At 49.8% G+C, this 27,580-nt stretch overlaps 1 protein-coding gene and 1 long non-coding RNA gene across 5 annotated transcripts in view; one reads left to right on the plus strand and one right to left on the minus strand.

Annotated features, from left to right (window-relative positions):
- Window positions 1-15,966, minus strand: part of LOC117000604 — a 43,154-nt gene extending 27,188 nt beyond the window's left edge. Inside the window, exon 1 of the long non-coding RNA XR_004418825.1 lies at window positions 15,547-15,966. This is a non-coding gene — a long non-coding RNA (uncharacterized LOC117000604). The remainder of the gene's footprint in view (window positions 1-15,546) is intronic.
- Window positions 15,217-22,120, plus strand: SLITRK3 (SLIT and NTRK like family member 3). 4 transcript variants are annotated; one of them, XM_033068375.2, is made up of 2 exons: window positions 15,217-15,303; window positions 18,342-21,191. In XM_033068375.2, the coding sequence occupies exon 2, from the start codon at window positions 18,360-18,362 to the stop codon at window positions 21,189-21,191; it is 2,832 nt and encodes a 943-aa protein (XP_032924266.1). In that variant the 5' UTR covers window positions 15,217-15,303; window positions 18,342-18,359. The 4 variants fall into 4 exon arrangements, with proteins under 4 accessions (XP_032924266.1, XP_042635529.1, XP_032924264.1 ...); XM_042779595.1 differs by lacking the exon at window positions 15,217-15,303 and adding an exon at window positions 21,590-22,120 and having other exon boundaries at window positions 16,348-21,398; XM_033068373.2 differs by lacking the exon at window positions 15,217-15,303 and adding an exon at window positions 16,348-17,398.
- The last annotated feature ends 5,460 nt before the right edge of the window (window positions 22,121-27,580 follow it).

The following is a 27,580-nucleotide window of genomic DNA, read 5'->3' on the forward strand; positions in this document are numbered from 1 at the left end:
CATCATCCTCACTGCTGCCCCTGCATCATCCTCCCTGCTGCCCCTGCATCATCCTCCCTGCTGCCCCTGCACCATCCTCAGTGCTGCTCCTCCATCATCTTCACTGCTGCCCCTTCATCATCTTCACTGCTGCCCCTTCACATCCTCACTGCTGCCCCTTCACATCCTCACTGCTGCCCCTTCAGCATCCTCACTGCTGCCCCTGCATCCTCCCTGCTTCCCCTGCATCATCCTCCCTGCTGCCCCTTCAGCATCCTCCCTGCTGCCCCTACAGCATCCTCACTGCTGCCCCTGCAGCATCCTCCCTGCTGCCCCTTCAGCATCCTCCCTGCTGCCCCTGCATCATCCTCCCTGCTGCCCCTTCATCATCCTCCCTGCTGCCCCTGCATCATCCTCACTGCTGCCCCTTCATCATCCTCACTGCTGCCCCTTCACATCCTCACTGCTGCCCCTTCACATCCTCACTGCTGCCCTGCATCATCCTTCCTGCTGCCCCTTCAGCATCCTCCCTGCTGCCCCTTCATCATCCTCACTGCTGCTCCTTCATCATCCTCACTGCTGCCCCTGCATCATCCTCACTGCTGCCCCTTCAGCATCCTCACTGCTGCCCCTGCATCATCCTCCCTGCTGCCCCTTCACATCCTCCCTGCTGCCCCTCCATCATCCTCACTGCTGCCCCTCCATCATCCTCACTGCTGCCCCTTGCATCATCCTCCCTGCTTCCCCTGCATCTTCCTCACTGCTGCTCCTGCATCATCCTCAGTGCTGCTCCTCACCCAGCTCACCTGGGCTGCCCTAATTCCACACGGGAATGCTGAGAAGGGTAAGGGGGTGTCAGCCCTGGCACTGCTTCCCTCAGGAGCTACAATTTATATGAGTCATGTATGGGCAGTTTTGGGGGTTGTGAGCTAATCCTGGAAACATCCACTGGATTTACCAAATGGCAAATTTACCTGTCCTCTGCAAGGCTCTTGGAGTGCTCAGCACTTTCCCCATTAATCCTGCACATCTGAGGCATGGGACACCTTTAAACTGGTTTGCAGACACAATTAACTGATCCTGCTCCTCCTTCATCGACTCACTCAGGTAAATTCCAAACAGAAAAAAAAAAAACAAAACCAGTTCTCTGTTTTGATTGTAAGAGATTCAAATCCAGTTCAATAGATTTTTTTAATGATGTCCTGCCAGAGTTTATAATAATTCTGCCTTCCTTCTCCTAAATCTGCCCAGTTTTGCCAAATCCCTTCCAGCCTGGTGTGGTTCAGGCTGGTGCAGGTGCCAGGAGTCTCTGACCATGTGCAATGTTAAGGTTTCTTATTAAATCTTCCAAAAATTTACATGCAGGGTCATGCCTTAGGGAGAATTCTAGACATCTTAAGAAATTTTAAAAGCTGCTGATAACAATAACTATTGACAACCAGCACAATTCATTGTATATTTGTTTACAGTTTTATAAATATATGTGAACTTTCAAACTCATTTATTGGTTTTAGTGACATGAATAACCAAGGGCATGATTTATAATGATTTGTCATCTGGTATTAGATTATAAAAAGTTTAATTAATTTTTCATTAGCCACGGTTAATGATGGGCTTGTTAAGCATCTTGAGGTGAAGCCAAGAGCTATTAGCTGTATTAAGAACCAGTTTCAAGAACATTACTCCTTTTATAATCCCCAAAATGAGTTATAATGTTATTTCCCCCTTTCAGTAAACTGGTTTAAGCTATATAGACACATTAAAATCTATCCACAAGTCAAACTTTGAGGCAAAGTGATAATGTAATAACAATTATTGACCAATTTTTCCACCAATTAAAATGAGATCAAACTTCTTGAGGATACTTAAAAATCAACACATTGGTTTATCATGTAGAATGAGTGACTATTTGTAGGAATTAGCTGCCACAAGACTTCTGCTGATTGCCTCAACTATTTAGTTAATGAAAAATAAATTAGGGTTTGTAAATTTATTTGAAAATATAATTTGACTGAAAAATTCCTTTGTTCTGCTCTGGGGCCTGTGCTGGGTGGGAAGGCTGAGCATAGCAGAGGTTGTTGGGGAAGGATCCATGACTCAGAGAACTTGCAGAAGAATAAGAGATACCTGTGAGTAATCAACATGGAAAAATGTGGGGGGAATAGAAATTTAAATTATTTTCCTAGCAAACTTTCTTTCGATTTCCAGGAAGAGAGAATACATTAAAAATGAAATGAAAATCTTAAAAATAAATGTCTAAACATAGAGTGCAGCAAGATGAATACTCTTCAAGCTTATTTTAAACAGGTGGGAGGAGCAGGCCTGTGGAAATCACTGGGAAACGTGCACAGAAACTCCAAATCCTGTGGGTTTGAACAGGAGCTCAGAAACCTCAATTTCAGCCCCAGTTTCAGCAACCCTTGAGCATAATGTACATTTGACAGAGATGTGTTTAACTGCTGTAAACAGCTGCAGGAGGTGTTGGGGTATGGCTGTGGCTGCCCAGCCCTGGAAATGCCCAAGGCCAGGGGAACAAGGGTTGGAGCAGCCTGGGATGGTGGGATGTGGATGATTGGATGGTGCCTCCCAGCCCAAACCATTCTCTGATCCTGGTTTATGATTGTGTGATATTTCCTGAGGTTGGGAATCTCTGCACAGAGCTGTGCCAGTACCCAGCAATGGAATTATTTATTGCCAGGGGGGCTGGAATTAGGTGGGCTTTAAGGTGCCTTCCAGTCCAAGCCATTCTCTGTGACACAAAGCAATATCTGGAGGCTCTCTGGTCTCCCTGATTCCCCGAATTTGTGGCAGGATGACCCTGAGCAGCCCCTGCAGCTCTGCAGGAGTGCTCAGTTCATCCCTGTGCTCTTCATCCTGGACAGCGAGAGCAGGCACTCCAAGAGCTCAGACACAAGTGTAAGACCCTCTAAATGTCTTGCCCGAGGCAATCTGTTCCCTTTCACAGCATTGTTGAGGAATCAGGGCTGCTCTCAGCACTTCCCAGCAGTGCCAGGGCACGATTCTCACCCCAGATCCGTGCAGAGATCCCAGAAACTCTGGGGGCTGCTGCAGACCCATCCCAGCCGTGTGTCCTGCATGTTCCAGCCTCTCTGCCCTTCCCGTGGGATCATGGAGACACCCACCATGAGATCTGGCAACTGCACCATGAGATCTGCCAACCTCAACATGATATCTGCCAACCCCACCATGAGCCCTGATAACGCCACCCTGAGCTCTGCCAACCCCACCCTGAGCTCTGCCAACCCCATCATGGGATCTGGCAACCTCATCCTGAGCTCTGCCAACCCCACCATGAGCTCTGCCAACCCCACCATGAGCTCTTCCAACCCCTCCATGAGATCTGTCAACCCCACCTGAGCTCTGCCAACCCCACCCTGAGCACTGCCAACCCCACCCTGAGCTCTGCCAACCCCACCACAACCTCTGCCAACCCCACCATGAGCTCTGCCAGCCCCACCATGAGCTCTGCCAACCCCACCCTGAGCACTGCCAACCCCATCATGAGCACTGCCAACCCCACCACAACCTCTGCCAACCCCACCCTGAGCTCTGCCAACCCCATCCTGAGCTCTGCCAACCCCACCATGACCTCTGCCAACCCCACCCTGAGCTCTGCCAACCCCACCCTGAGCTCTTCTCAAAGCCCAGTGCAGACCCTTCACCTCTCCAGCACCTGTGTGGCCAAATTCCACCCCAAAACTAAGGGCAGGAGCCACACCTGAGTCCCTGCAGGGGCAGAACTCGAGCTTGCAGGACCTTGGAACACCCAGCACGGGGTCCCCTCTGTGGCAGAGCATCCCTGTGCCTTGATGTTTCCCTGCCAGGACTCACCCTGCTTAGATTTGCTTCTGAAATAACCACCTTCAAATTATTCTGAAATTATTAAACGTATTTCTCCATATTCCCTTTCTTTTTTGTTGGGTTTTTTTGAGTTAATAAAATTAATATAGCTATATTTGGCCAGTACAAACAAGTAATCACTGTAAATTATAAGGCATAGGATGGAAAATACAGTTTGGTGCTCACAGCTCTTGAGCACACAGGTACCTTGGCACACAGGAGTGGAAGGAGCAGGAGCTGAGGTGCACAAATTTCCCTGATCCTGGCCTGTGTCCCCATCTCTGAGCTTGATGACACAGCCTCAATAACCCTGCTTCACCTCAGGGCTTTGCAGGAGTGGAGGTGTTGCTGAAACTCTGCAGGATTAGAGGAAAGTCTTGGTGACCTGTCTCATGGAAATTACAGGGTTCTGTTGCTCCTGTTAGCAGCAGTGGGTGTCTATCATTTGTTAATCAGTCTTTACTGAATACTACAGTGGAAAGAAAGAAATCGCAGATTTCACAGCTAAAAATAGGGGGAAATGTAGATGGAGCCTCCTGGGTGTACACTGAGCTCTGATGGACCTGGAAAGGGAATGTAGGACACAGCACCTCTGCCAAAGCAGCAGATCTGCACCTTCCATGCATCCTCTCCACACTCCCCTCTGCACCCCACAGCTTCCATGGCCCTGACAGAAATTTTTGTGGTGCAGACCAAAAAAATCCCAACAGCTCTGGGGATGCTGCAAAGGGATATTGCTGAAGCTCTGGTGGAAACAAATTCCAGCTGGTTGTAATGAAGTGCTGCTCTGTCCAACGAGGCTGGGCAGGAGCTGTGCCCCTGTGTCCATCCAGGGAACAGAAGGATGCTGCACGACAGCTCAGGACTTGCTGGATTGCACAGATGTCACACACAAGCTACTACAATGTCCTCAGGGAGGGGGAAATCATTTTATGACCTATAAACCACAGAAGAGAGCAAGCTCAGAGGCCATTGGGGGTGAAGATGGAGCAAATGTGCAGTGCTAAACTCCCAGCCTAATGTGCTGTCTGCATATTCTGAACTGGAGGACTGGATTGAGCAGCCCTGCCAAAACGACAGTGAGGAGGTTGGAAATGTGTCCCCCAGTGCTGGGGATGTGCTTGGCACTGTCCCTCTCACACCACCCACCAGGGCTGTGCCCAGGGGACACAGAGCCACGGCCAGCACTTCCCAGAACGTGTCAGGGCAGTGAGGGATGGCAGGAAAAATCCCAGGAGCAGCACCAGCCCCGGCGCTGCTGTGGGAATTTGTCACGGTGACACCACGGTACGGAGAGTCCTGCATGGTAATGATTGGTTTACAATAAAAATTACTTCAAATGCTGGATCAGAAAAAGGATGGTTCAGTCCATCAAATCACTGTCAGCTGCAAATTAGGCTGCCCATCCCTAGGCAATGGAGAACATAATTGGCTTTGTCCATGGCTGGGTTTATTTTTATCTGTTCTGTTAAAGTCAGGCTCTTGCCTCACTCGCACTGGCACAAACAGAGAAAAAAGGCCTTGGTGCAGAAAGGCTTTTTTGCTCCTTCCACCTGCAATAAATGGGGCAAGTTACCTTGGATTGCTAAAATTAGCCAAGGATTCTTCGAGGGATTACCTTGTGTCAGAGCCAGGCTACCTGCATGGGAGGAAGCAGGAATAAATGGCATTTTGGTGAGAACAAATGGGCTTCCAGGAGCCTTAGACTGAAACCACCTCCCAAGCCAAGCAGCCAGGGCTCTAATCCAGTCCTCAGGGTTCCACAAGAGAGGCTGGAGGAGGTGGGAACCTTCCCCAGTCCTGTGAGAATCACATGCAGACAGGGTGGGAATGCACTCCCTCCCTTCCCTGCTCACCTCCAGGTGTTCCTCCCAGGAGTGCTGATGTGAGACCAGGTTGGGACTGAAATAACACACCAGAGCTCCAAGCCCTCCCCATTCCCAAAGTGCCAGGGACAATGGTTTTTGCTGCTGGCAGCTCCTGTGCCACAGGCTGGAGTAGAAGGAGTCTCCATCCCACCCACGAGACTTTCCAGCTCTCCCTCAAATTCCTACTCTATAAACTCCAAATATCCCCCTCTGCTCCCCTCCCTGTGCACAAATTGAAGACCAGGCCCTTCCCTGGGTGGCAGAGCTTTGTTCACATTCCCCTGACACTGCAGGGTACAGAGAGACTCAGAAAGGGAGAAAATCCACTGAAAAAAATAAATATAGCTGACTAAGTAGGAGGGGGAACAATGTCTGTCATCTTAACCTGTCTGTCATCCTAACCCAGAGAATTCTCTGCTCTACTCCCTTGGCCCTGCCTTTATCCCCCTCCAAATTTAGGGCAATTGGGGAGCACCTGGGTACCTGTGAATTGCTCTGCTGTGCTAAAGGCTTGTGAGAAATGAGGGGATGCAGGCAGAGGGGAGGTTTAGCTCAATTTCCTGTTGCACCAAGTACAAAAGAGCTGTCTATGAGTAGCTCCTAGGATTGTGCTCATAAACAAAGGCCAATAATTCAGAGTGAGAGACCTCTATAAGGTACAAAAGGCTGGAAATAATTAATAATCATTTACTGTCCACCTGCTCCTCTAGGTTTGTGTCTCAGCTTGACCACCTTGCTGTATGTGCATGGATGGCAGAAATTGTGGAAATGCCAGGAGCTGCTGCAACTTGAAGTATGAAGCAAAGAATAAATTTTAAAAAAGCTTAAGAAGATGCATAAAATAATAATCAAGGCTTATGAGGAGCTACTGAAATGTAACATTGTTGTTATTGCAATTATTGTTGTTGTTGCTCTTGGTGGTGATGATGATTGTTGTTGATATCATTATTATCATTAAGTAGGTGAAAATCACACAGAGCAAGAGGTTTGCATCTCATCCTGGGCTGTCACTAACCTGGAGCCTGAGTTCCTTCTCAAAATAAAGGAAATCATTCTGGCACACCAAAAATGCCTCAGTAAATCCAGCATGCTGAGTGTCCCAGCCCAGAGCTCTGTCCCAGGGGTGCTCAGGGTGGGTTTGCCCTCATGAGGCTCTCGTGTGACACTGTCAGCAAAAGTCCTTTCAGTCCCCTGAAATCTCCCTAAGCAGCTCTAATGCCCTCAGATGTGCTCGCTGTGGCTCACTGGGAAGGCTGCACGAGACAAAACATTCATTATTTGTGTAAAAATAGAATTTCTTTTTATGATTCCGACGCCCGTGCGCGGCTCCGCTCGGGGTGCGCCGCTGAGAACTTCACTCGTGTCTCTAAAGTCTGGAGAGGAATCCAGAATGTGACCCTGCTCAAAACTGCAAAATGGAGATCAGAAGCAAAAGATTTTTACCTTTCTCTGTGATTGAATCCAGCTGGCCTCCTTCTACCCTGCCTTGCAGTCATTTCCAGATATGCAAATGGAGGGAAGGAGATGGTGCTGTTTGCATCTGCACTGCACACCAAAAAATCACACAATGCCTCTGTGCTCACAGGCTTGCAGCAGTTTTGCCATTCTGCTGCTATTTTTTGATCCAGCTCAACAGGACAACGTGTTTTAGTCTACATTTGAAATAAAGGAACCAGTCTCTACCTGAAAATTTTAATATCTACAGGATTTTCAGGATGCAGAAGAGCAAGGAGAGGTGGGAATGGAGCCCTGGCAGGGAGTTCCAGAGGGCCTCATCTCCTTTGTGTATTTAAGCTCCAAAATTGTTCAAGTTTGAGGGACTCTGCAATGGCCTTTACATGAGGCTGGCCACAAATGGTTCGATCAGGAATGGATTGTCCCCAAAAAAGTACTGCTTAAATGGCAAAATAAAAGATTAGATTTTAAACAGCGCAATTTCACAACTTAACAATGCTCTCTTTAAATATTAAATTAGCAAGAAAAAAGGTTTTGCACTAAATCCCACCTAAAGTCCCAAAGAAGTTTCTGAAGCACAGAGCTGGTTTAGCAGATGGGGTGCAACCCTAAAATCAGGAAAGGGAATCAAGGATCAAATATTGGATCTGCCTCTATGGCTTCTTCAGAAAAAACAGTGAAAATGGCCTGTTACCATTAATAACCTTTGGGAGAACTGCACTAAGGATTGAGCTGAATTTATTAATGCCGTGGAGTTGTAGGTTTGAAGAGGAACAATCACAGATAGATTCACACACTCTGGTCACTGGTTGGAAGCTTTTCTGTATAAAGTTTTGTTTCTCCAATATCCTGCACAGAGGGAATCTTGGCACACCCACGGTGTAAATTATTATTATTATTAATCCTTATGTTAGAATATTTCCACCTTCAGAGTAACCTCTGTGGGAAAGTGTAGAAGCTTGCTGGGAGGTGAAAACAGCTGCTGTAAACCTATTTTCATTGATTTTTTTTTCCCTAAAAGGGTTAACACAATAAAACACAATTAGCCTTGAATTATCCTGGATTTGTTGGCTATTTAGCTTGAAACATAAACATCACCTTGGCTACACCCTTTGCAGTGGCATCATTTCACTCCATCCCTTGGAATCACTCAGCAAGGAGAGAAGGACAAATCAGCCAGCACCAGCTCGAAAATGTGCTCAGAATTTAGCAGCCTGATTGCTGCTGACCACCCAGAGGACAGGTGTGACACATATTTATGGGCTTGATTTTAAACCAATATCCCTTCATTTCATTTATGAGCCCATTACATGTTTTATTTTGACAGTTCCACCAGGGTGTTCCCGCAGTCTCCTGGCCATAAACTGCTCACAGTGGGATGTGGAGTTTATTATTTGGTGTGTAGGCACTGAGAACCCCACAAGCTGATGAGCTCTGGACAATTTATTCATTGGATTTTAAGCCCAGTCAAATCAACAGCTAAAAGGGAGCCTCGCTCACACTCCCTGGAACTGCAAACATTTGAAAGTGGGCAGGAAATTGTTACAGATTTTACATTCCAACATTGCACTCATGCCTAAGATCTGTATTCAGGAATCCCAGCGCTCAGAGCTTGTTGTAAATCTGCTTATTTGAGATTTTTTTTCCCCAAAGTTCTGGTTTCTGGAAGGTGACTTCCCGAGGAGCTGGGATTTCCCAGCCAGCCAGAGAGAGAGGGATGGTGCAGAAAGAGAGAAAATGAATGGAAAATAAAAACTCTAAACACAAGAACCTCAAAAAATTGAAGATGTGCAAAAATAATTCAAGAATGCAGATGTGCAGGCACGTGGATGTTTGTGTATCCATAGTTCCATGTATATACTATATATACACCTCCCAGAAAATGATTTTAGCCAATTCCAGGAATTCAGGGCCTGGATATAAAATGCCCAGAACATGACTTAGCCATGTTGATCTAGAAACCTTCAATTCTTTCATGTTACATTTTCTATGTCATTGTTTCAATTGGAATCCGGTTCCAAATCTGCTTTTTACTGGCTTTGCCTTCTGTGTTTATTGGCAATATATTTATTTCAAGGAGTGTAGTCCCAAACAATTTGTCCCTCAACATGAACAGCCACAGGATTATGTGACTCCTTAGCCAGTCTCTGCCATCCTCTCCATGACAAACATCTTTCTAATATTTTATATCAATCTTTCAAATTTAAACCAATTCCTTGTTCTCTTTCTGACGTTATTTGCAAAGAGCAAAGTGTTCCCTTTGTTTTGCAAGGTATTTTTGTACAATCCAAAAGTATTTTCATGTTCTTTCCACTCTTCCATTCAGAATTATCCTAATTTACTCTTTCCTTGGTGAGTCTGACTTCCTGGACCTCTGATTCTCTTTACATCCACATGTAATGACTCCCTGGATGCAGTGACCAGAAATGGCACTTCCCAAAATTCCTGGGGAAAGAAATTTGGTCTTTTGCAAAATTGCCAAAAAACCCACAGAATTTGAAAAAGAAAACCAGTAATTTTCCTCTATCAACAGAATTATATCAGAGAAGGAAACAGGGATGTCCTGCATGTAAAGTTACCATGATATTTGATTTCTGGTGGCAATTTCCAGAAGGATTCCTGGCTGGTGGGAAAGAGGCAGAGCAGTTCTCTTCCAGAGGCTGAGGAGGACACTCAGGTACCTCAGCTCATTCTGGCTCTCACCATTTTATAATTTTAGCATAAGAAAAATTATATCTTAAGTGCCTGCTAATGAGTTAATGCACCAGGCACTGGAAACCCAAGTATTGCAGTGTTTGGTGTTAGGAGAGACCCACAAACTCAGGGCCCAGATCTCTCTGGCCATTTTTGCAGAGCTGCATTAGTCCAGAGCTTCCATTAGGGATAAGTGAAATGGGAGTGAGTCAGCTCATCTTGGGTGAAAGATCATCTCTGATTCCCAGCTTGGGGCTGCTGTAAAACTTTGTGATTGGGAGCAAAAACAAAACTTTGGCAAGACTTGCAGGAGCAGAGATCATTGTCACCATCCCCTTCATGACTGGTGATCTCCTTTTTCTGTGAGATTAAAAGGGCTTCACCTCACTGCCCCTGAACCATCAGCTCTGTCTCCATGTCCTCAAAGAGGAATCACAGAGTGGTTGGGGTTGGAAGGGAAATTAAATCTACACCCTGCCATGGCAGGGACACCTCCCACTGTCCCAATGTCCAGCCTGGCCTTGGGCACTGCCAGGGATCCAGGGGCAGCCACAGCTGCTCTGGGCACCCTGTGCCAGCCCTGCCCACCCTCCAGGGAGGAATTCCTTCCTAATATCCCATCCCAGGAAGCCATTCCCTGTGTGCTGTCCCTCCATCCCTTGGGAATTTTCTCTCTCCTCCAGGCCACCCTGAGCTCAGCCCAAATCTCCTCCTGTCCAGGTGGACAATCCCAGCCTTTCCTCCCTGCTCCATCCTCTGCTCATCCTGGTGCTCCTCTGACCCATGCAGGGAGTGGTGCTGCCAGGGATCTTAGGAAAAGGAGGAGAGAGGGAAGTGGAGGAGGAACAGCAGTAAACAGAAAATTCTGGCACCACTGGGCTGAGCGGAAGTGGCACCATTGACATCACTAAAAGTAGGCTCAAGCCTGATCTGAAAAGCAATTTAGAATATGAGCTTTTCTTTCCAAATGAGCAGTAAGTGCCTTCCTTCACCCAGAACTCGGTGCTTGCTATTACATTTTAAATTGATTGGCTTTATGGCCCAGTCCTGGGGAATTGCCCTAGCATGATCTCGTCTGGCTCGTGTTTCTAATTCTGGCAACTCTAAATCCAGATGCCCTGAAAATCCAAGCTGTTGCTTACAGCACATACTGGAGGCTAATCTCCATTTTTGTGTACTCAGGCAAAATCCAGGAATTGGGATGTATGGAAGATTAACCCACAAGGTGAAAAGGAAAGGAAACCAAAGGAGAAATTGCAATAAAAAATGTCCACGTGCAGAGTGTGGAGGCGTCAAAATAAACCACGAGCATTATTCCACAACAAGAATTCAAACAGTATTTTTGCATTATCTAAGATTTTTCTAATGGGAACAATGAAGTTGCCATCTGAGGGTGTGTCCTGCCACAGGGTCTGTGGGCAGTGGATGGAGAGATTCAGAAATCACAGCTCCAAGCCCATGCTCTTCCTTGTCCATGCCTCATGTTCAGCCTCATTTAAGAGATTAAAGCTTCCACTTGGGCTGCCAGGTGACAAGAGGTGTCTCTGCTGAATAAAAAGGGCTAAAAAGGATGCAGCACGTTGTGGTGATGGAGGAAAGGAGGCTGTGGACAGACGGAGGTCGGACTCTTCTCCCACGTACCAGGTGATAGAACAAGAAGAAACAGCTTTTAGTTGTGCCAGGAGAGCTTTGGATGGGGTATTATGAACAATTTCTTCACCAAAAGGGCTGTCAAGCACTGCTCAGGGAAGTGGTGGCATCACCATTCCTGGAACTGATTTAAAAATGTCCTGATGCCCATTAGGGACATGGTTTAGTGCTGGGTTAATGGCTGGGCTCGATGATCTTAGAGATCTTTTCCAATCTAAGTGGTTCCATGACTTGGAGGAACTGGGGGAGCCCTCTCAGGGCTGGAGTGGGGCTCTCAACTCTCAGTTTTTATGGGAAAACATCACCCTGAGGGCATTATTTTGCCTTGGATCTGTGCATGAAATTCCAGCTGCTGCCAGAGGAAGCTGTGCATGCCCACCCAGGGCTGTGAATCATCCCAGGAAAGGCTGAGGAGAAGCTCATATATAAGTGGAGTGTGGAGTTTTTTTGACAGTGGCTATAATAAATATCAGCACATTTAGAAAAAAAAGAATAAATCTGTGGGCTTAAAGGGAGAAAAAAAGCTACAGCTGAGTGTGGATCACTAGAATGAAATACCCAAGGCTGTTGAAACATTAGATAAAAAACTGATCTTGAAATGTCAGGAATCAGTGTGGATAACAACTGTCAATTTTGTCCAATAAAACGTTCCTTTCATTTTGCCTACTTTTCTCTTTTATTTTTAATAGCTATCCATTAAAAATGTTGCATTCACAATTTGCTGGTATTTGTGGTTCTGTTTTAATGCTGTCTATTAGTTCTTCCCTCCTTTCCTTTTAATATTTACACATATCATCAAATGCTGGGCAACATATCTCTGCTGGAAAAAAAAAAAAACAACCCCATGAGTGTAAACCAATTATTAATAACTTGCTACTGAGGGCATGGCTGGGCTTTCTGTGCTGCTCCAGTGTCCCATTGAGTTTCAAGTAGCTGAGGACACTTTTGTGTTAGAAATAATCCATGTTAATATCATTTGGTGCATTGTTGCATCAGAAAATAGCACAGCTGTCCTAAAAAAAATAAAAATAAATCTACAGTTGTACCTTAATAAATAACTGATAATGAGGGGACTAAGAAAAAATGGTGGCCAGGAGCATCAGTTTGACATCAGCTTGTTCAGCCTGAAGGATTCCAGCTGGAAAAGCCCAGTTTAAAATTCTTACACTTCCTCCATTTCACATGCACCCACCAGTGCTTATGCAGCTCAAATAATCCGTGCCTGTACTTTATAGATGGCGTGGCAAATGCCAGCAGTGTATGGGAAACAGGATCCAGCCTTCAGCAGAGCAGCCAGGATGGGATGGAGGAACCTCAGAGCACCTGAGCCTTGGGCTGAGCTCTCCCAGGACCCTGCAGCAGTCAGGGAAACCTCTGCAGTGGTTTGAGGGGGACAGGACAACCCCCTGCATGCAATTTGGGACCCCTAAAACACCACTGGGACAATGTGACAGAGACTTAACAGAAATAGTCTCTTCCAGAGAAGGGCTAGAGGTAAATTCCAGCTGATGATTGTGTTTCTCTGTCTGTGTTTGATAAATTAATTAAGGAACAGGGAGGGAATAAGAAAAGTGAAGCCTCATAAACTGCTTCACTAACTGCTGCACAGAGAAGACTCTCAATTATGATTTTCCTTCCGTCAACATTTTCCAAACCACCAACATTTCTTCTTCTTCTTCTTAAATAATTTCTAATATAGAATCCCAAGGATATTTGAAAGCCCTCTAAAAATAAAAGGGGAAGGGGAACCTCAATATTGAATATGAAGACACTGTGCAATACAGAAATCTTAAGGAAAGGGGTCATCAGAGCAGGGAAGGAGGTTAAGCTGAGCTTTGAGCCCAGACTAATGGCATGAGCAGAGCCAGCCTGTGCAGCTGGGAGTGTTTCTGCCCAGGGCTGCTCTGTGTGCTGGAGAGTCCAGCTCTATGCTCTGCACAGCTCAGGCCTCCCCAGAATTCCAGCATTTCCATCTTCCACTGAGGCAGGGAGAGCCATGGGATATTCCTTCTGAGCCCTGGGCCGTGCCCTGCTGCTGGAGCATCTCTCCCTGGAGCAGCTCTGGCAGCCAGGAGATCCCAGCAGGGATCAGTGAGCAGCACATCCCACCCTGCTCCCCCTGCCACCCTGGGCTTCCCACAGCTTCCCAGCAGGGCTGGCCACGGCTTCTGGGCTGAAGTGCAGCTGGAGCTGTGTCCAAACCCTCCCAACACTCAGAGCCAGCAGCTCCAAACTGCTCCTGACCTTAACAAAACACAGCGAGCCGGGAAGCAGCTCCCATTTGTAATAATTACAGCAGAGTTTCCCTCGCCCTTGCACTATTTATTGCTTTCGCCCTTGCCATGGATTGCTGGAGACAGAGAGACTATTAAAGCTCGGGATATTTGTTTGGGAGAAAACTCCCTCTTTTCTCTCCACCGTTGCCACTTGTGCTGGGGAGGGGAGGGAAGGGGAAGGGAGGGGAGGGAGGGGATGGTTCCCACTGCAGGCTGCCTGGAGCACTCCGTGCCTGCTGAGCAGGGACTGCAGCGGGGGGAAAGCTGGAAACAGAGCCTTGCAAGGATATTTCTGCAGGGCACAATAACTGCCCGAGTATCCACCTCTAAGTTGGGTTTGCCTCCCTTATTCTCGCAAGAAAAGATGAATTTCAGTGCTGACAACTGAAGCTGGCAAGAGGCAGCCAAAGGGCACCTGCCAGCTCCCACCCTGCTGACAGCATCCCCACAGCTCCAGGATGGGCTCTGGCACGGAGATAGCTCGCTTGCCAATAATAATAATTATAATTAATAACCGAGTGACGTCCTAATGTTGGTTACATCAGCCCTACCCTTCTCGGGAGCTGCTGCCAGTCACACTCGCAGCAGTCCTGTCCCCAGCAGGGCGTGTGGAGCAGGCACACAGGGCCGGGAGCTGCTGTGGCTGGAGGGAGATGCTGGGGATGGCCCGCGGTGACTTCTGCCTCCTGGCTGAGGGGACAAGGGGACACGGCCTGGACAAACCGCCTCTCTGTGGCGATTTGAGTCTCCTCAGCCCTCTGGGAAGCTGCTGGGGCATGAAGGATGGAAAGAGAGGTGCGGGGCCATCCTCCTCCTCCTCCTGCCCCGGAGCATCCCGCGGGGCTGTCCCGTGTCCCGGCCGGTGTCCGTGTGTCCCGGCCCCCCGCGGGATGTCCGTCCATCCCCCGCTCCGCATTCCAGGGCCATCCCTCCCCAGCCCCCCTCTCCCTCCGCTCTGTCAGCCCCTCCGCACAGCCCGACGGCAGGATGCCTGGCAGGGAACACGAGCGATATTTGGGGGCATTTGGGGAAAGCTGCAAGGCGGGGGCTCCCCCGAACACCCCGACCCTACCCCATCCATGGGGACAGGGGGGCTGAACCCCAAACCCAGCGGGGTTCTCTGCCTTAGCTCGCTTTCCCGAGTTGCTGCCAAACCCTCCGTGCGAGCTAGGTGCAAGAACAAACTGTTGTGATCCCCACCTTGGCCCTTTTTTCCCCGCCTCCCCCCCATTCCGAACGGGGGGTGTCAGTGCACGGAGCCTGCCGTACCCCATGTCGCTCCCGCGTCAGAAAATGAATGATGCAGCAATTTAATTAGGAGGGAGCGGTGCGTCCATATTGCACCGGCGGAGGAGAGCTCGGCAGCCGGGCGAAGATGCTGCGCGTCCGCGGGCGCGGAGGCTGCGCCCCTGCCCGCGCAGAGCGGCCCCGGGGCGGCGGGACCCCGCGGAGCCCCCGGCACCTCCCGCCCGCACCCACCGCTCTGCCCCTCAACTTTTTGCCACCGAGCCGCGGTTCCAGTTAAGTCTCTCCCGGGGTGCGCGGTTGGGGCTCCGCGCGGGGCGGGCGGTGCGGGATGCTCGGGAGTTGGATGAGCGCGCAGGGATGCGCGGGGCTGTGCGCGGCTGCGGACAGCGGGGATGTCCTGCCCTGCCCGCAGCGCTTCTCTCCCGGCGGGCTGAGCCCCCCGCAGCCCCCCGAGCCCCCCGCAGCATCGCAGCCACCAAGTCTGACCCGCGCAGCCCTCCGCGGATCCCCGTTACCTGCGGCGGCTCCCGGGGCGCCCCGGCAGCATGCGGGAGGTGCCGGGTGTCTCCCCGAGGTGCTGGGCTCTGCGGGAAGCTGCAGGATCCCGGCGAGGCTCGGGACGGGCGGAGGAGGCGGTGGAGGTGGGTGCGGGGGCAGCGGGGCGGCCGGAGCGGGACCCCCGGGCTGCTCCCCGCCGCAGCCCTCGGCTGGCACTCGGAATCAGAGCAGCTTTGATTTCTTCCAGACTTGGGCTTTTAGCTCTCTTTTTTTCCCTCCTATTTTTTTTTCTTTTTTTTTTTCTTTTTTTTTTTTTTTGGAAAGGGGAGTGGGGTGGGCGCAAAATTCTGCCCCATCCCGGCGGCTTTTTTTCCTCTCTGATTCTTCTCAGGTTTTTTCCTCCCCCATCTGCTCGTTTCCCACTTCCCTTCCTCTCTGCCAACCAGCCCCCTCCTTCCCTCTTTAAAAAAAAAAAAAAAAAAAAAAAAAGGAATTAAAAAAAAAAAATGGGAAGGGAAAAAAAAAAAAAAAACTGTGTAGTCAGGGCTTCCCAAATGCGCGCCCCCGACCTGGAGCCGAGCGCGCCCCCTCCGTTTGTTCCCCTTCTTGAAGCTGGTTTTCATGACGTGGAGGAGCCTGATCCAGGGCAGAGCGGCAGCGCACACACACACACACTCACACACACACACACACAGACACACAGAGACACGCACACAGCGCCCCGCACCCCCCGCACCCGCGCACGCTGCGCACCCGCGCTCGCCGCCGCGCCCCAGCGCCCGCTCCGCGCTGCCGCTGCTGCCCGGAGAAGGCGGCGGCGCTGGAGCCTGCAGCAGCCCCTCTCCTCTCCTCCCTCCTCCATTGAGTGTGCCAAACAGCAGCTCTGCATCCTAAAGAAGATCATTGAGGGGCTCATTGCATTCCCAGCACGTTTCAGGCTTGCTTCTTTTTTTTTTTTTTTTTCCTCCTTTTTTTTTTTTTTTTTCCTTTTGCCTCAGCTTCAGCAGGAGTAGAGAGAGAGGGAGAGAGAGCCACAGAGAGGGAGAGGCAGAGAGAAACCAGCAATCTTTAAACTCGAGCTTTCTTTTTTTTTCCCCCTTCCTTTCTTTTGCCTTTTTTTTTAAATTTTTTTTTTTTTTTTTTGGTAACGATGTGCTAAAATCTCTCCTGCAAACCGGTAAGTACAACCTTTCTGGATCCCTTTGTTTCCGCTTAGGGTCAAAGACACCCCCCTCTTCCAAAAAGAAGATATAATAATCCTCCTTATTTATTTTTTTATTTTTATTACAGCCCTTGCAGAAGAGAAAGAACTTAAGTGGCTAATATTTTGCAAAGAGAGATTGATACTGCAATGTAGCTCTCGTCTCTCTCCCTTCTCCCCAATTAGATGCTGGTTTTAATTGCAGAGGGTATTTCTCTTTTCGTGCTTTCAACCATCTCCTCTTTCCCACAGGGGAGGGTTTCATTTGCAAGTTGATCCTAAGGATTTCTGTTCCTCTGGCATTTCTCTCCCCTAAATGCATCTTTCTGCTCTTAAGTTTACGGATGGGGGGCGATTTTTTCTAGTTCTTACACGAGGAAGGCAAAAAGGACCTTTTTATTGGGAGATTGAGACTGGAAGCAATGATCGCTCCGAATCATTCTAATGGGCATTTCAGGGATTCAAGGAAGGCTGCATCACCACTGGTATTATTCCCATCCTTAGCGTTTCCCTGTGCCCATACATTTAAAATATCTGGTGAAAGGAAGGGTCAAACCATATGTTGAAGGAGCTGCATCTCATTAGGGCAGTATTATTTTCATCTGATTGGAGAAGAATGGTGTCTTCATTCGCAGCCGTGTATAGTAGGATAGAGAATTTATCGGCTGGTAAGTGTCAAGGTATTTTTTTTTCTTCCACTTTCAGCTTTTTAACCGGGTCTCCTGCTTGGTCCTGGGGGCACAAAATGCCCTAATCCGAGGCAGGCTGAGTGTTTCAATCCTAGGTGCCTCTTCAGCTGTCACTTCCCTTTAGATCTGCTGATCGCATGGGCATGTGCTTTAGAAAGATTAATCATCTCTAAATGCTTTAATCAGCTAAAATGACTAATATGTGGTGTGTATTTATCTGATAATATACCAGTTGCATTAATTCACCGGCGCATTTGCGAGGGGAAGGTTTCCTTCCCAGCCAGGGTGGTTAACCATTTGCTCCGGTAAAGACACTGTGGGGATTTCTGAGGAGAACCGTTCTGCCAGGGACATCAGCAAACCTCGCACATTCCGTGGAACTCGCGTGTGGAATACACCGAGCCGGGAGGGAGGGAGGGATGGAGATTCAGGGCTGGAGGTTCAATAACTTTGGGAGTTTGCATGGATGAAGGATGTGGTGCGACACTGGAGGAATCTGCCCACACTTGGTTGTGTTCCCCCCCGGAGTCGAGGCGGGCTGTGATGGCTCCCTGGGCTAAAATTGCACCGGGGATGAGATCCAGGCACTTCCGAAGCCTGGGAGAAACGTGGAGAGACGCAACACGTTCGGTGTGCTCGTGGTGCTGTGTGGGGCTGCATGTGCTGTCCTCTTTATAGGTGGCATTTACCACGGGGAGGGGAGCAAGGCAGGCTGCTATCGCGTGATGGAGCCTCTAACATCTCTCCAGTATAAATCAGGGCAAGGCTCGCCCAGCCGACACCCCTGGAGTTGGTTGGGAACGTCTGCCCAACAATTGCTGAACTTTCCAGGAGCCCGACATGAGGCCAGCAGGTAGGGGCTTAGCAAAAGGAGAGGGGCAGGGCAGAAATACTGAAATCTGTGTCTCTCTTCCCCTTGCAGTTTTGTAAACATCAACAAATGATGAAACCTTCCACGGCAGAGACGCTTCATAAAGGAAGGATGTTGTGGATAATTCTTCTAAGCACAATTGCTCTAGCATGGACTACACCTATTCCCTTGATAGAGGACTCGGAGGAACTGGATGAGCCCTGCTTTGATCCATGTTACTGTGAAGTGAAGGAGAGCCTTTTCCATATACATTGTGACAACAAGGGATTTATAAATATTAGTCAGATAACAGAGTCGTGGTCGAGACCTTTTAAACTTTATCTGCAGAGGAATTCCATGAGGAAATTGTACACCAACAGTTTTCTTCACTTGAACAATGCTGTATCTATTAACCTTGGGAACAATGCACTGCAGGACATTCAGACGGGGGCTTTTAACGGGCTCCGAGTTCTGAAGAGGTTGTATTTGCACGAAAACAAATTGGACATTTTCAGGAACGACACTTTCCTGGGTTTGGAAAGTCTGGAATATCTGCAGGCAGATTACAATGTCATTAAACGGATTGAAAGCGGGGCATTTCGAAACCTAAGTAAATTGAGGGTCCTTATCCTAAATGACAATCTTATCCCCATGCTTCCCACCAATTTATTTAAGTCTGTGTCCTTAACCCACTTGGACTTGCGGGGGAACCGCCTCAAAGTCCTTTCGTACCGCGGGATGTTGGACCACATTGGCAGGAGCCTGATGGAGATCCAGCTGGAGGAGAACCCGTGGAACTGTACGTGCGAGATCGTGCAGCTCAAGAGCTGGCTGGAGCGCATCCCCTACACCGCTCTGGTGGGGGACATCACCTGCGAGACGCCCTTCCACTTCCACGGGAAGGACCTGCGGGAAATCAAAAGAAGCAAGCTCTGCCCCATGCTGTCCGACTCCGAGGTGGAAGCCAGCCTGGGCATCCCTCAGCTGTCCTCCAGCAAGGAGAACGCGTGGCCTACGAAGCCTTCCTCCATGCTGTCCTCCTTCCATTTCACCGCTTCCTCTGTTGAGTACAAAACGTCCAACAAGCAGCCCAAGCCCACCAAGCAGCCCCGGGCGCCCCGGCCTCCCCCGACCCCCCGTGGCCTGTACCCCGGGCCCAACCAACCGCCCGTGGCTGCCTACCAGACCCGGCCCCCCATCCCCATCATCTGCCCCACCGGCTGCTCTTGCAATTTGCACATCAACGACCTGGGCCTGACGGTCAACTGCAAGGAGCGGGGGTTCCACAACATCTCCGAGCTCCTGCCCAGGCCCTTGAACGCCAAGAAGCTGTACCTGAGCGGGAATTTGATCCAGAAAATCTACCGCTCCGATTTCTGGAATTTTTCCTCATTGGATCTCTTACACCTGGGGAACAACCGGATCTCCTACGTGCAGGACGGGGCGTTCATCAACCTGCCGAACCTCAAGAGCCTGTACCTGAACGGGAACGACATCGAGCGGCTCACCCCGGGCATGTTCCGGGGCCTGCAGAGTTTGCATTACCTGTACTTCGAGTACAACCTGATCAGGGAAATCCAGCCGGCGGCCTTCAGCCTCATGCCCAACCTGAAGCTCCTCTTCCTCAACGACAACCTGCTCCGCACGCTGCCCACCGACGCCTTCGCCGGCACCTCCCTGGCGCGCCTCAACCTGCGCAACAACCACTTCCTGGCGCTGCCGGTGGCCGGGGTGCTGGAGCACCTGCACGCCATCGTGCAGATCGACCTGAAGCTCAACCCCTGGGACTGCACCTGCGAGCTGGTGCCGCTCAAGCAGTGGCTGGAGGCGCTCAGCTCCGTCAGCGTGGTGGGCGAGGTGCTGTGCGCCAGCCCCGAGCCGCTGGCCCGCCGCGACCTGCGCTCGCTGGAGCTGGCCGCGCTGTGCCCCGCCGCCCTGCGCCCCGCCGCCGCCGCCGCCGCCTCGCCCCCCGCCGCCGCCGCCCCTCCGCCGCCCTCCGCCACCGGCGCGGCCGCCTACGAGCTGCCCCCGGCCGCCGCGGCCGTGCCGCTCTCCGTGCTCATCCTCAGCCTCCTCGTCCTCTTCTTCTCCGCCGTGCTGGTGGCCGCCGGGCTCTTCGCCTTCGTGCTGCGCCGCCGCCGGAGGAAGCTGCCGTTCCGCGGCCCGCGGGCGGAGGCGGCGGACCTGGGCGCGGTGCCGCTGCGCTGCCCGCGGCTCTTCCCCGAGGGCGGCGGCGGCGGCGGCGGGGGCGGCGGCGGGGGGGGCCCCGGGGAGCGGTCCCCGGAGAAAGCGCCCCCGGCGGGCCACGTCTACGACTACATCCCGCACCCGGTGACCCAGATGTGCAACAACCCCATCTACAAGCCGCGGGAGGAGGAGGAGGCGGCGGGCGGCGGCGGCGGCGAGGCGGCCGAGCTGCTGCGGGGCGGCGGCGGCGAGCGCGGCTTCGCCCACCCCGCTGCCCCCGCCGCCGCGCCGGAGCCGGGCAGCAGCTACCGCACCTTGCTGGAGAAGGAGCAGGAGTGGAGCCTGGCCGTGTCCAGCTCGCAGCTCAACACCATCGTGGCCGTGCACCCCCAGCACCCCGCGGGCGGAGGGCTGGCGGCGGGCGCGCTCGGGGCGGCGGCGGCGGCGGGGGGAGCCCCGCGGGACCGCGACCGCCCGCCGCCCTGCGCCGTGGGGTTCGTGGACTGCCTGTACGGCACCGTGCCCAAGCTGAAGGAACTGCACGTCCACCCCCCCGGCATGCAATACCCGGACCTGCAGCAGGACGCCAGGCTGAAGGAGACGCTGCTCTTCGCGGCCGGCAAGGGCTTCCCGGACCACCAAACCCCCACAAGCGAATACCTCGAGTTAAGGGCCAAACTCCAAACCAAGCCGGATTACCTCGAAGTCCTGGAGAAGACCACGTACCGGTTCTGACCGCCGCCCCGCCGCCCGCCCGGCCCCGCCGCCCGCGAGCAGAGGATACAGCTGTGCGCTCTGCCCCGCCAGATGTGCGCGCTGCGGGGCAGGGCCCTTCTCAGATCAGTAATCGACGAAGTGCCTTCGCAGACTTTTGCCAGCAGATGTTAATCAATCATTATTTTTTATACTGAAACTAAGACTTTGACTGTGCCATGTCTAAAGGTATATTATTATTATTATATTATTATTATTATTATTATCGGGGATCTTTGTATTGATCCTGATTAAGTAAATTCTATGTGTGTCTCTTTCTCTCTTTTTTTTTTTTCTTTTTCCTTTTCTTTATTCTTGTTGTTTGTTTTGTTCGTTGGCTCTTTTTTATTTTTTTCCTTTTTTTTTTTTTCCGTTGGCAGTAAACTTCCTTGATAATTTCCCTTGGAGGGGAGGGGGAGGGAAGATGGCATTTTCTGGCCTGCTTTCTTCTTGCCCATCATGGCACAGATTCTGTACATTTATTTAAAAGAGGAAAAAAAAAAAATTAATAATGCAAAGAAGCAAACGAGCGCAGTTTGCTGCATGCCTGGAAACTGCAAGAGGGAAGGGAGGGGAGGGTCTTGCTCGAATGTCTCACTCGTGTCTCTCTCCCTCCCTCGCACGCACACTCGTCACCCTCACCCTCCGCGCACCCCCCGCCAGCCCAGCCCCTCCGGGGGGCTCGGGGGTCGCGGGGGGAATCCCGGGGGCGATCCCGGGGGCTGGGGGAAGCCCCCCGGAGCCGAGCAGCCCAAAGGATGTCACCACGTGGCGCGCACACCTAGGGGATGCTCAGTGACACTTCATCATGACGCCATGGTTTTTTGGAGGACATCCGCACTTTCCTAATAAAAGCGACATGCGAATATACAGAGAAAAAATTATTAAAAAAAAAAAAAAGGAAAAAAAAATCAAAAGCTAATGGGCACCTCTCACTAACAGCTTTGTAGGAAGCACTTTTAATGTTTTCTCTCATGCACCCATACACGCACACACGCACACACACTCAAAGGTACAACAATGTGCATATATTTATTCTGTAATTTCAAGTGAATATAAATTGTAAAGGTAATGTTTAATCATTGTACAGTGATGCGTCTGGTATAGCTTTCCTAATAAAACGTTTTGAAAAAAAAATGCATATATATATATATATATACACACCCAAATATATATATATATATATAAATACAAAGCTTGAACCTGAAACTTCAGCTTCCCCCACAGAGATTTCCTTTCCTCCATAACCTTGAACGCTATTTTATTAATAACAGTTCGATGCACTGTGATGTTAACAGAGAAAAAAAAAAAAACCAACCCTGTACAGCGTCTCTTGCCAAGATACCACCCGAGACTGTCACAAATCCGATTTGCGATCTGTATCCCTGACAGTTAAAAATATCGGGAAAATTGGGAGCGCATCCCGCCGGAGCGCTGGTTCCCGGCCTGCCCGAGGCACCGGGAGGCACCGCAGGGATGCTGCCGGGGCGGGCAGCGGGGTGAGCGCTCGGAGAGCTCCCAGCCCTCCGGAGCGGGGGTTTAAAGCGCATTCCCGGTTTGGAATGGGGGGATGCGATCTGGGAAAGCCGCCCTGCTCCCGCTGCAAGCGCAGCCACACCAAAGACCATGGGATTGCCCTGCCCGGGCGGGTCCCGGTTGGTATCTTGTCCGCCTTGGTGTCTTGTCCCCGCGTCCGGGGTGCTGTCCCTTTGTCCCCGGTTCGTTCCGGTGCTGTCCCCCCGTTCCCGTGCTGTCCCCCGTTCCCGTGCTGTCCCCCCGTTCCGGTGCTGTCCCCCATTCCCGATGCTGTTCCCGTTCCCGGTGCCGGCCCCGCCACTGTTGTGTCCCCGCGGGTCCCGGGCCGGGCGCGGAGCGCGGCCCCGCGCGGCCGCCAGGTGGCGCCACAGCCCCAGCTCTGAGGGGGCCGGAGCGGCCGGGCCCGATCCCGGGATTGATCCCAGACTCGATCCTGGATTCGATCCCAGGACTGATCCTGGACCTGATCCTGGACTCGATCCTGGATTCGATCCCGGGACTGATCACAGGGTTGATCCCGGAACCGATCGTCGACCTCATCCCGGGATCAATCCTGGATCCGATCGTGGACCCGATCCCAGGGTTGATCCCAGACCTGATCCTAGGATTGATCCTGGGTCTGATCCCGGACCCAGTCCTGGACCCGATCCCAGGACTGATCCCGGGGTTGATCCCAGACCTGATCCTGGGATTGATCCCAGGATTGATCCTGGATCCGATCGTAGACCCGATATCCGGGTTGATCCTGGGGTTGATCCCAGACCTGATCCTGGGATTGATCCTAGGTCTGATCCCAGACCCAATCCTGGACTCGATCCCAGGACTGATCCTGCACTTGATCCTTGATTCGATCCTGGATTCGATCCTGGACTCGATCTTGGACCCAATCCTGGATTTGATCCTGAGACTGATCCTGGATTCTATCCTGGACCTGATCCCGGGATTGATCCCGGACTCGATCCTCGATTCGATCCCGGATTCGATCCTGGACCCAATCCCGGGATTGATCCCAGACTCGATCCTCAATTCGATCCCGGATTCGATCCTGGACCCGATCCCGGGATTGATCCCGGACTCGATCCTCGATTCGATCCCGGATTTGATCCTGGACTCGATCCCGACCTGGTCCTGGCCTACAGCCGCTCCTGCCCATGGGTTCCTTATCCAGCCTGGGCACTGCCCTGCGGTCCTTCAGATCATGAGGTTTATCCAGAAATTCCCCGTGTGCCCACAGGAAATTATATATCAATATAATCTGTCTGAAGAGCCGCCAGGCTGGTTTGTCCAGGTGAATTGAGGTTATTCCCCCAAAGGAGCGGCTGGGAGCGCTCCTGCCGCTGCCCCAGGGGACCGAGGTCTGTCCCCTCCTGGCAAAGGGACATTCACAAGGTCACCCTCCTCTGTCCTTGGGGACAACTCGGTTTCACCCTGCACAATGTGTTCTAACAGCGCTAAATCCGTAAATACCTGTTGTCCCCACCATGTCGCTATTTCCAGCTCCTACTAGGATGCTCATGGTGAGATTTTCTCTTGGAGAGTCGTGTCCCCAGCCTTGGTAGCAGCTGTGTGTGTCTGGAGATGAAGGGACAGCTCCGTCTGTAAATCTGGCATCACCCTCCATGCCATCAGTACAAATATTACACGTTGGAATTTCCTCTGTTGAGTTGAGATTGTGTTTCCTCACTGCTGCCTTCAGCTCTGACCCGTTGGGGTTTACTCATTTGTTTGTTTTGCTGGGTTTTTAATAGATAGTGGAACAGCATGGACGTGCTAAAAATATTAAACATGCAAGTGCAAAGGCCACATCCTTCTTATCATAATTGTAATAATTACATTGATAAGCCTACATGCAAGTATAAATCAGGTTAAAGTACAACCCCCAGTGAGAGTGGTGCTGTATACATTTGGCAATGTCCTCAAAGCCCCAAGTGTTCATACTTGTATCCAAATAGAGTAAAGCCGGTTGCAAATAATGTTTATATTTTAATTAAACTGCAGAAAGGCAAGAGAATTTCATCCTTACTATAGGCAGTGATCTCGCCTGTGGACGGTGAGCAGATCTATTTATTCAGTGGAAATAAATTTGTTCTATGATAATGGAATTTTGTATTAAAAGAGATAATTTTTGGCTTATGTTGAGTTATTTTTCTTTCCTTGCGTAGGAAACTTCCTTTCCCTTGTGTACTGAGATGATTTGGGGATGATTTGCTCTGGAAGTGTTGACAGTGTCTAAGTGTGATGTTTAAAGGGTGTTTTGATGACTTTTATTTTGCTTTTCCATTGTGTTGAGCTGAGGCTGAGTGTGTAGCAGCATTCATTTCCACTGCAGGAAGCAGAAGTGGATCCATCATCTCTGACCTGCTGTGGGTGACACTTTGCATGCTCCAACCCAGGTTCCTCCCAATTAACAGAGAGTATTAATGATAATTCTGTCTTTATTAGCAGTAGCATTGGTAGCATTAATGCTGCTGGGAAGGAATCTAATAAAGTCAAATGATGTGCAGTTGCACTAGAGCTGTTTGATGGGATACTGTGTGAAATAAATATTTTTTAGCTGATTTCATGGTTGTACAAGTACCTGGTGTCAGCATGAGCAGCTCAGCCTGTGGTAGTAAAGCCTTCAGCAAGTGTTTGGTTTATTCCCTCACTGACCATTGAAATTCTTCCTACAGGTGGAAAAGAGCAGCAAGGCCAGGTAAGCCCCAGTCCCAGCCAACAACTGCACAAAGGGAAATGGAAAGGATGATTCTGGTGCTCAATTATTGGTGCTTTTTGTATTTTCTGGATATTGTCATTGATGTCACCATCACATTGTATCCTAGGTTTAAAAAATTGTTTGGAAATGGCTTCATGGATCTCTGGAGTGTATCAACAGTGATAGAAAGATGTCAAATGTTATGGTATGAGTAATAACCTGAATTTTAGAAGTCCTGTTGCCTACTGCTCTGGTTAGAGTGTTATTGGAGAGTGAGATTATAATTTCTTAGGAGATTCAGTGAACAGGAGCTAAACTGTGGCAGCTCCAGATTTTGTCAGAGACCTTTCCAGGCAAAGCACAGCTGATTTGGTTTTAAGCTAGAAATGTGTGAGTTTGTCCAACTTGTGTTCTCTCTGAGAGCTTTGAGAGCACCAGGAGGGAAAGGTCTCTCCAAAATGTGAGGCTGTTCTTCCAAAGCACTTGTGTGTGCCAGCAGCACTTGATGAGCTCTGCGCTGCTTCCACTCGCTTCAAGTACCCACTTCAAAACAAAGATGTGATGGTTCGGCTGTAGGTTTAACAGAAACGTTCACATGAAGAGCAGTGTGTAGAATTTGGCCTTAAGTGTGGGAGTTCCTTGCTCAGGACATTACTCGACCACGGGTGCCGCTCCTGGCAGCGCTCCAGAGTCACTCCGGAGTGAACTCGTTCCAGGACTGCCCTACTTCCAAAGGCACTTGCTTCTACAGCATGGATTTGTGGACACTTGGAAATCAGGCTGCTGTGTGCTGCATATTCCTCTTTTCTGAGTTTTTCCAAGGCTTGGTTTTCAATCTGTAGCTGAGTTTCTTAGTGAATTTATGTATGTATGTATTTATGTGTACACAGTTCTGTATTTATGTTGTGCACAGTGCAACACAGTTTTTCTCCATGGAAGAAATGCAAATCGACCCAGGATGTAGCTCACAACAGCTCTTTGTACAAAAATTCCTATTTTTTAATTCTGGTGTGTGTGGAAATACATTTTTTTTTTCCAGTTCTTGAAATATTTCTGGTTTGATTGGGCAGTGGAAGAATTGGAATGTGCTTGGAACAAACCCTTGAGTGGGAATGGAGTGGAGGCCCAGTTCTGCTCCCTTGGAAGCCAATGTTGAAAGACCACATTATGTTCAGTTTTAGTCAACAGACTTGAATGAAGAGCAAAATCTCTCAGAAAATTACAACATCTATTAAGTGGATTCAAGTATTTTGAGACAAGTACTCCATGGGACTGTTTCAGAATAAAATAAGTAATGGTACAGAGAAAATGGGTTTGCCATCAATTTGGTAATTCTCTGATTGACTTCACTCAAAAATTAACCAAATAATCTTTCAGGCTTTTGATTTTAAAGACAAATTAATTTAGCTCCAATGCCATTGGTGACCAACTAGCCAAGAAGATTATTAATGTAACAATTGTAAATTATTTGGAAATACTTTATTAGTGTTATCTTTTTCTTTGAGAGCAAGAATATGAAGGTCCCTTCCAAACCAGGACATTCTGTATTTCTATGACTGACAGGCACTCTCAACTGTGTTTCCTACAACTTCTTTAAAATGTCTTTTCCTTAATCCTTACCATTTCTCAGTTGTAAAATTCTGTCATTATCTCATTTTTGTTCCGGTTGTCGGGGCAGTTTGGGGGATTTCTGTGAAAGTTTTGACTTTGTTGCACACAGAGTTCCCCAGGAGGCTGCTGGGGTGACACTTGTAGGTTATTTTTGATCCCTATGGAGGTATTGGAAACACTTCCCTGTGGTGGCATTTTCTCTGCTTAAATTGGTCATTATTGTGGGGTTTTTCAGGATGGTGTCAGATAATTTTTTGGGGAGAATGAGAGGCAAAGGCGCAAAGAGCAGAACTGTAGGAATGTTCTGTCCCATATTCATACTGGGTGGTCTCTGTAGGGTGGATGGAGCATCAATTTTGATATTTTTGTATGTTAAGGATGTTGATCTGAAGTGTGGGGTTATTTTTAGGCATTATTTAGAGGTTTGAACATGCAAAACTCATCTGTTAGGTGCCTTAAAAAGAACAGATCCTAACAGAGGGCAGAGCAAATACAAAATATTAATGTCAGAATCCTATCCTGAATCTTT

The sequence above is a fragment of the Catharus ustulatus genome, chromosome 10 (genome assembly GCF_009819885.2).
Source record: "Catharus ustulatus isolate bCatUst1 chromosome 10, bCatUst1.pri.v2, whole genome shotgun sequence".
NCBI lineage: Eukaryota > Metazoa > Chordata > Aves > Passeriformes > Turdidae > Catharus > Catharus ustulatus.

Bases quoted from the DNA above. Each gene is read 5' to 3' on its own strand.
- SLITRK3 (XM_033068375.2), top strand. From the start codon at position 18,360: ATGATGAAACCTTCCACGGCAGAGACGCTTCATAAAGGAAGGATGTTG.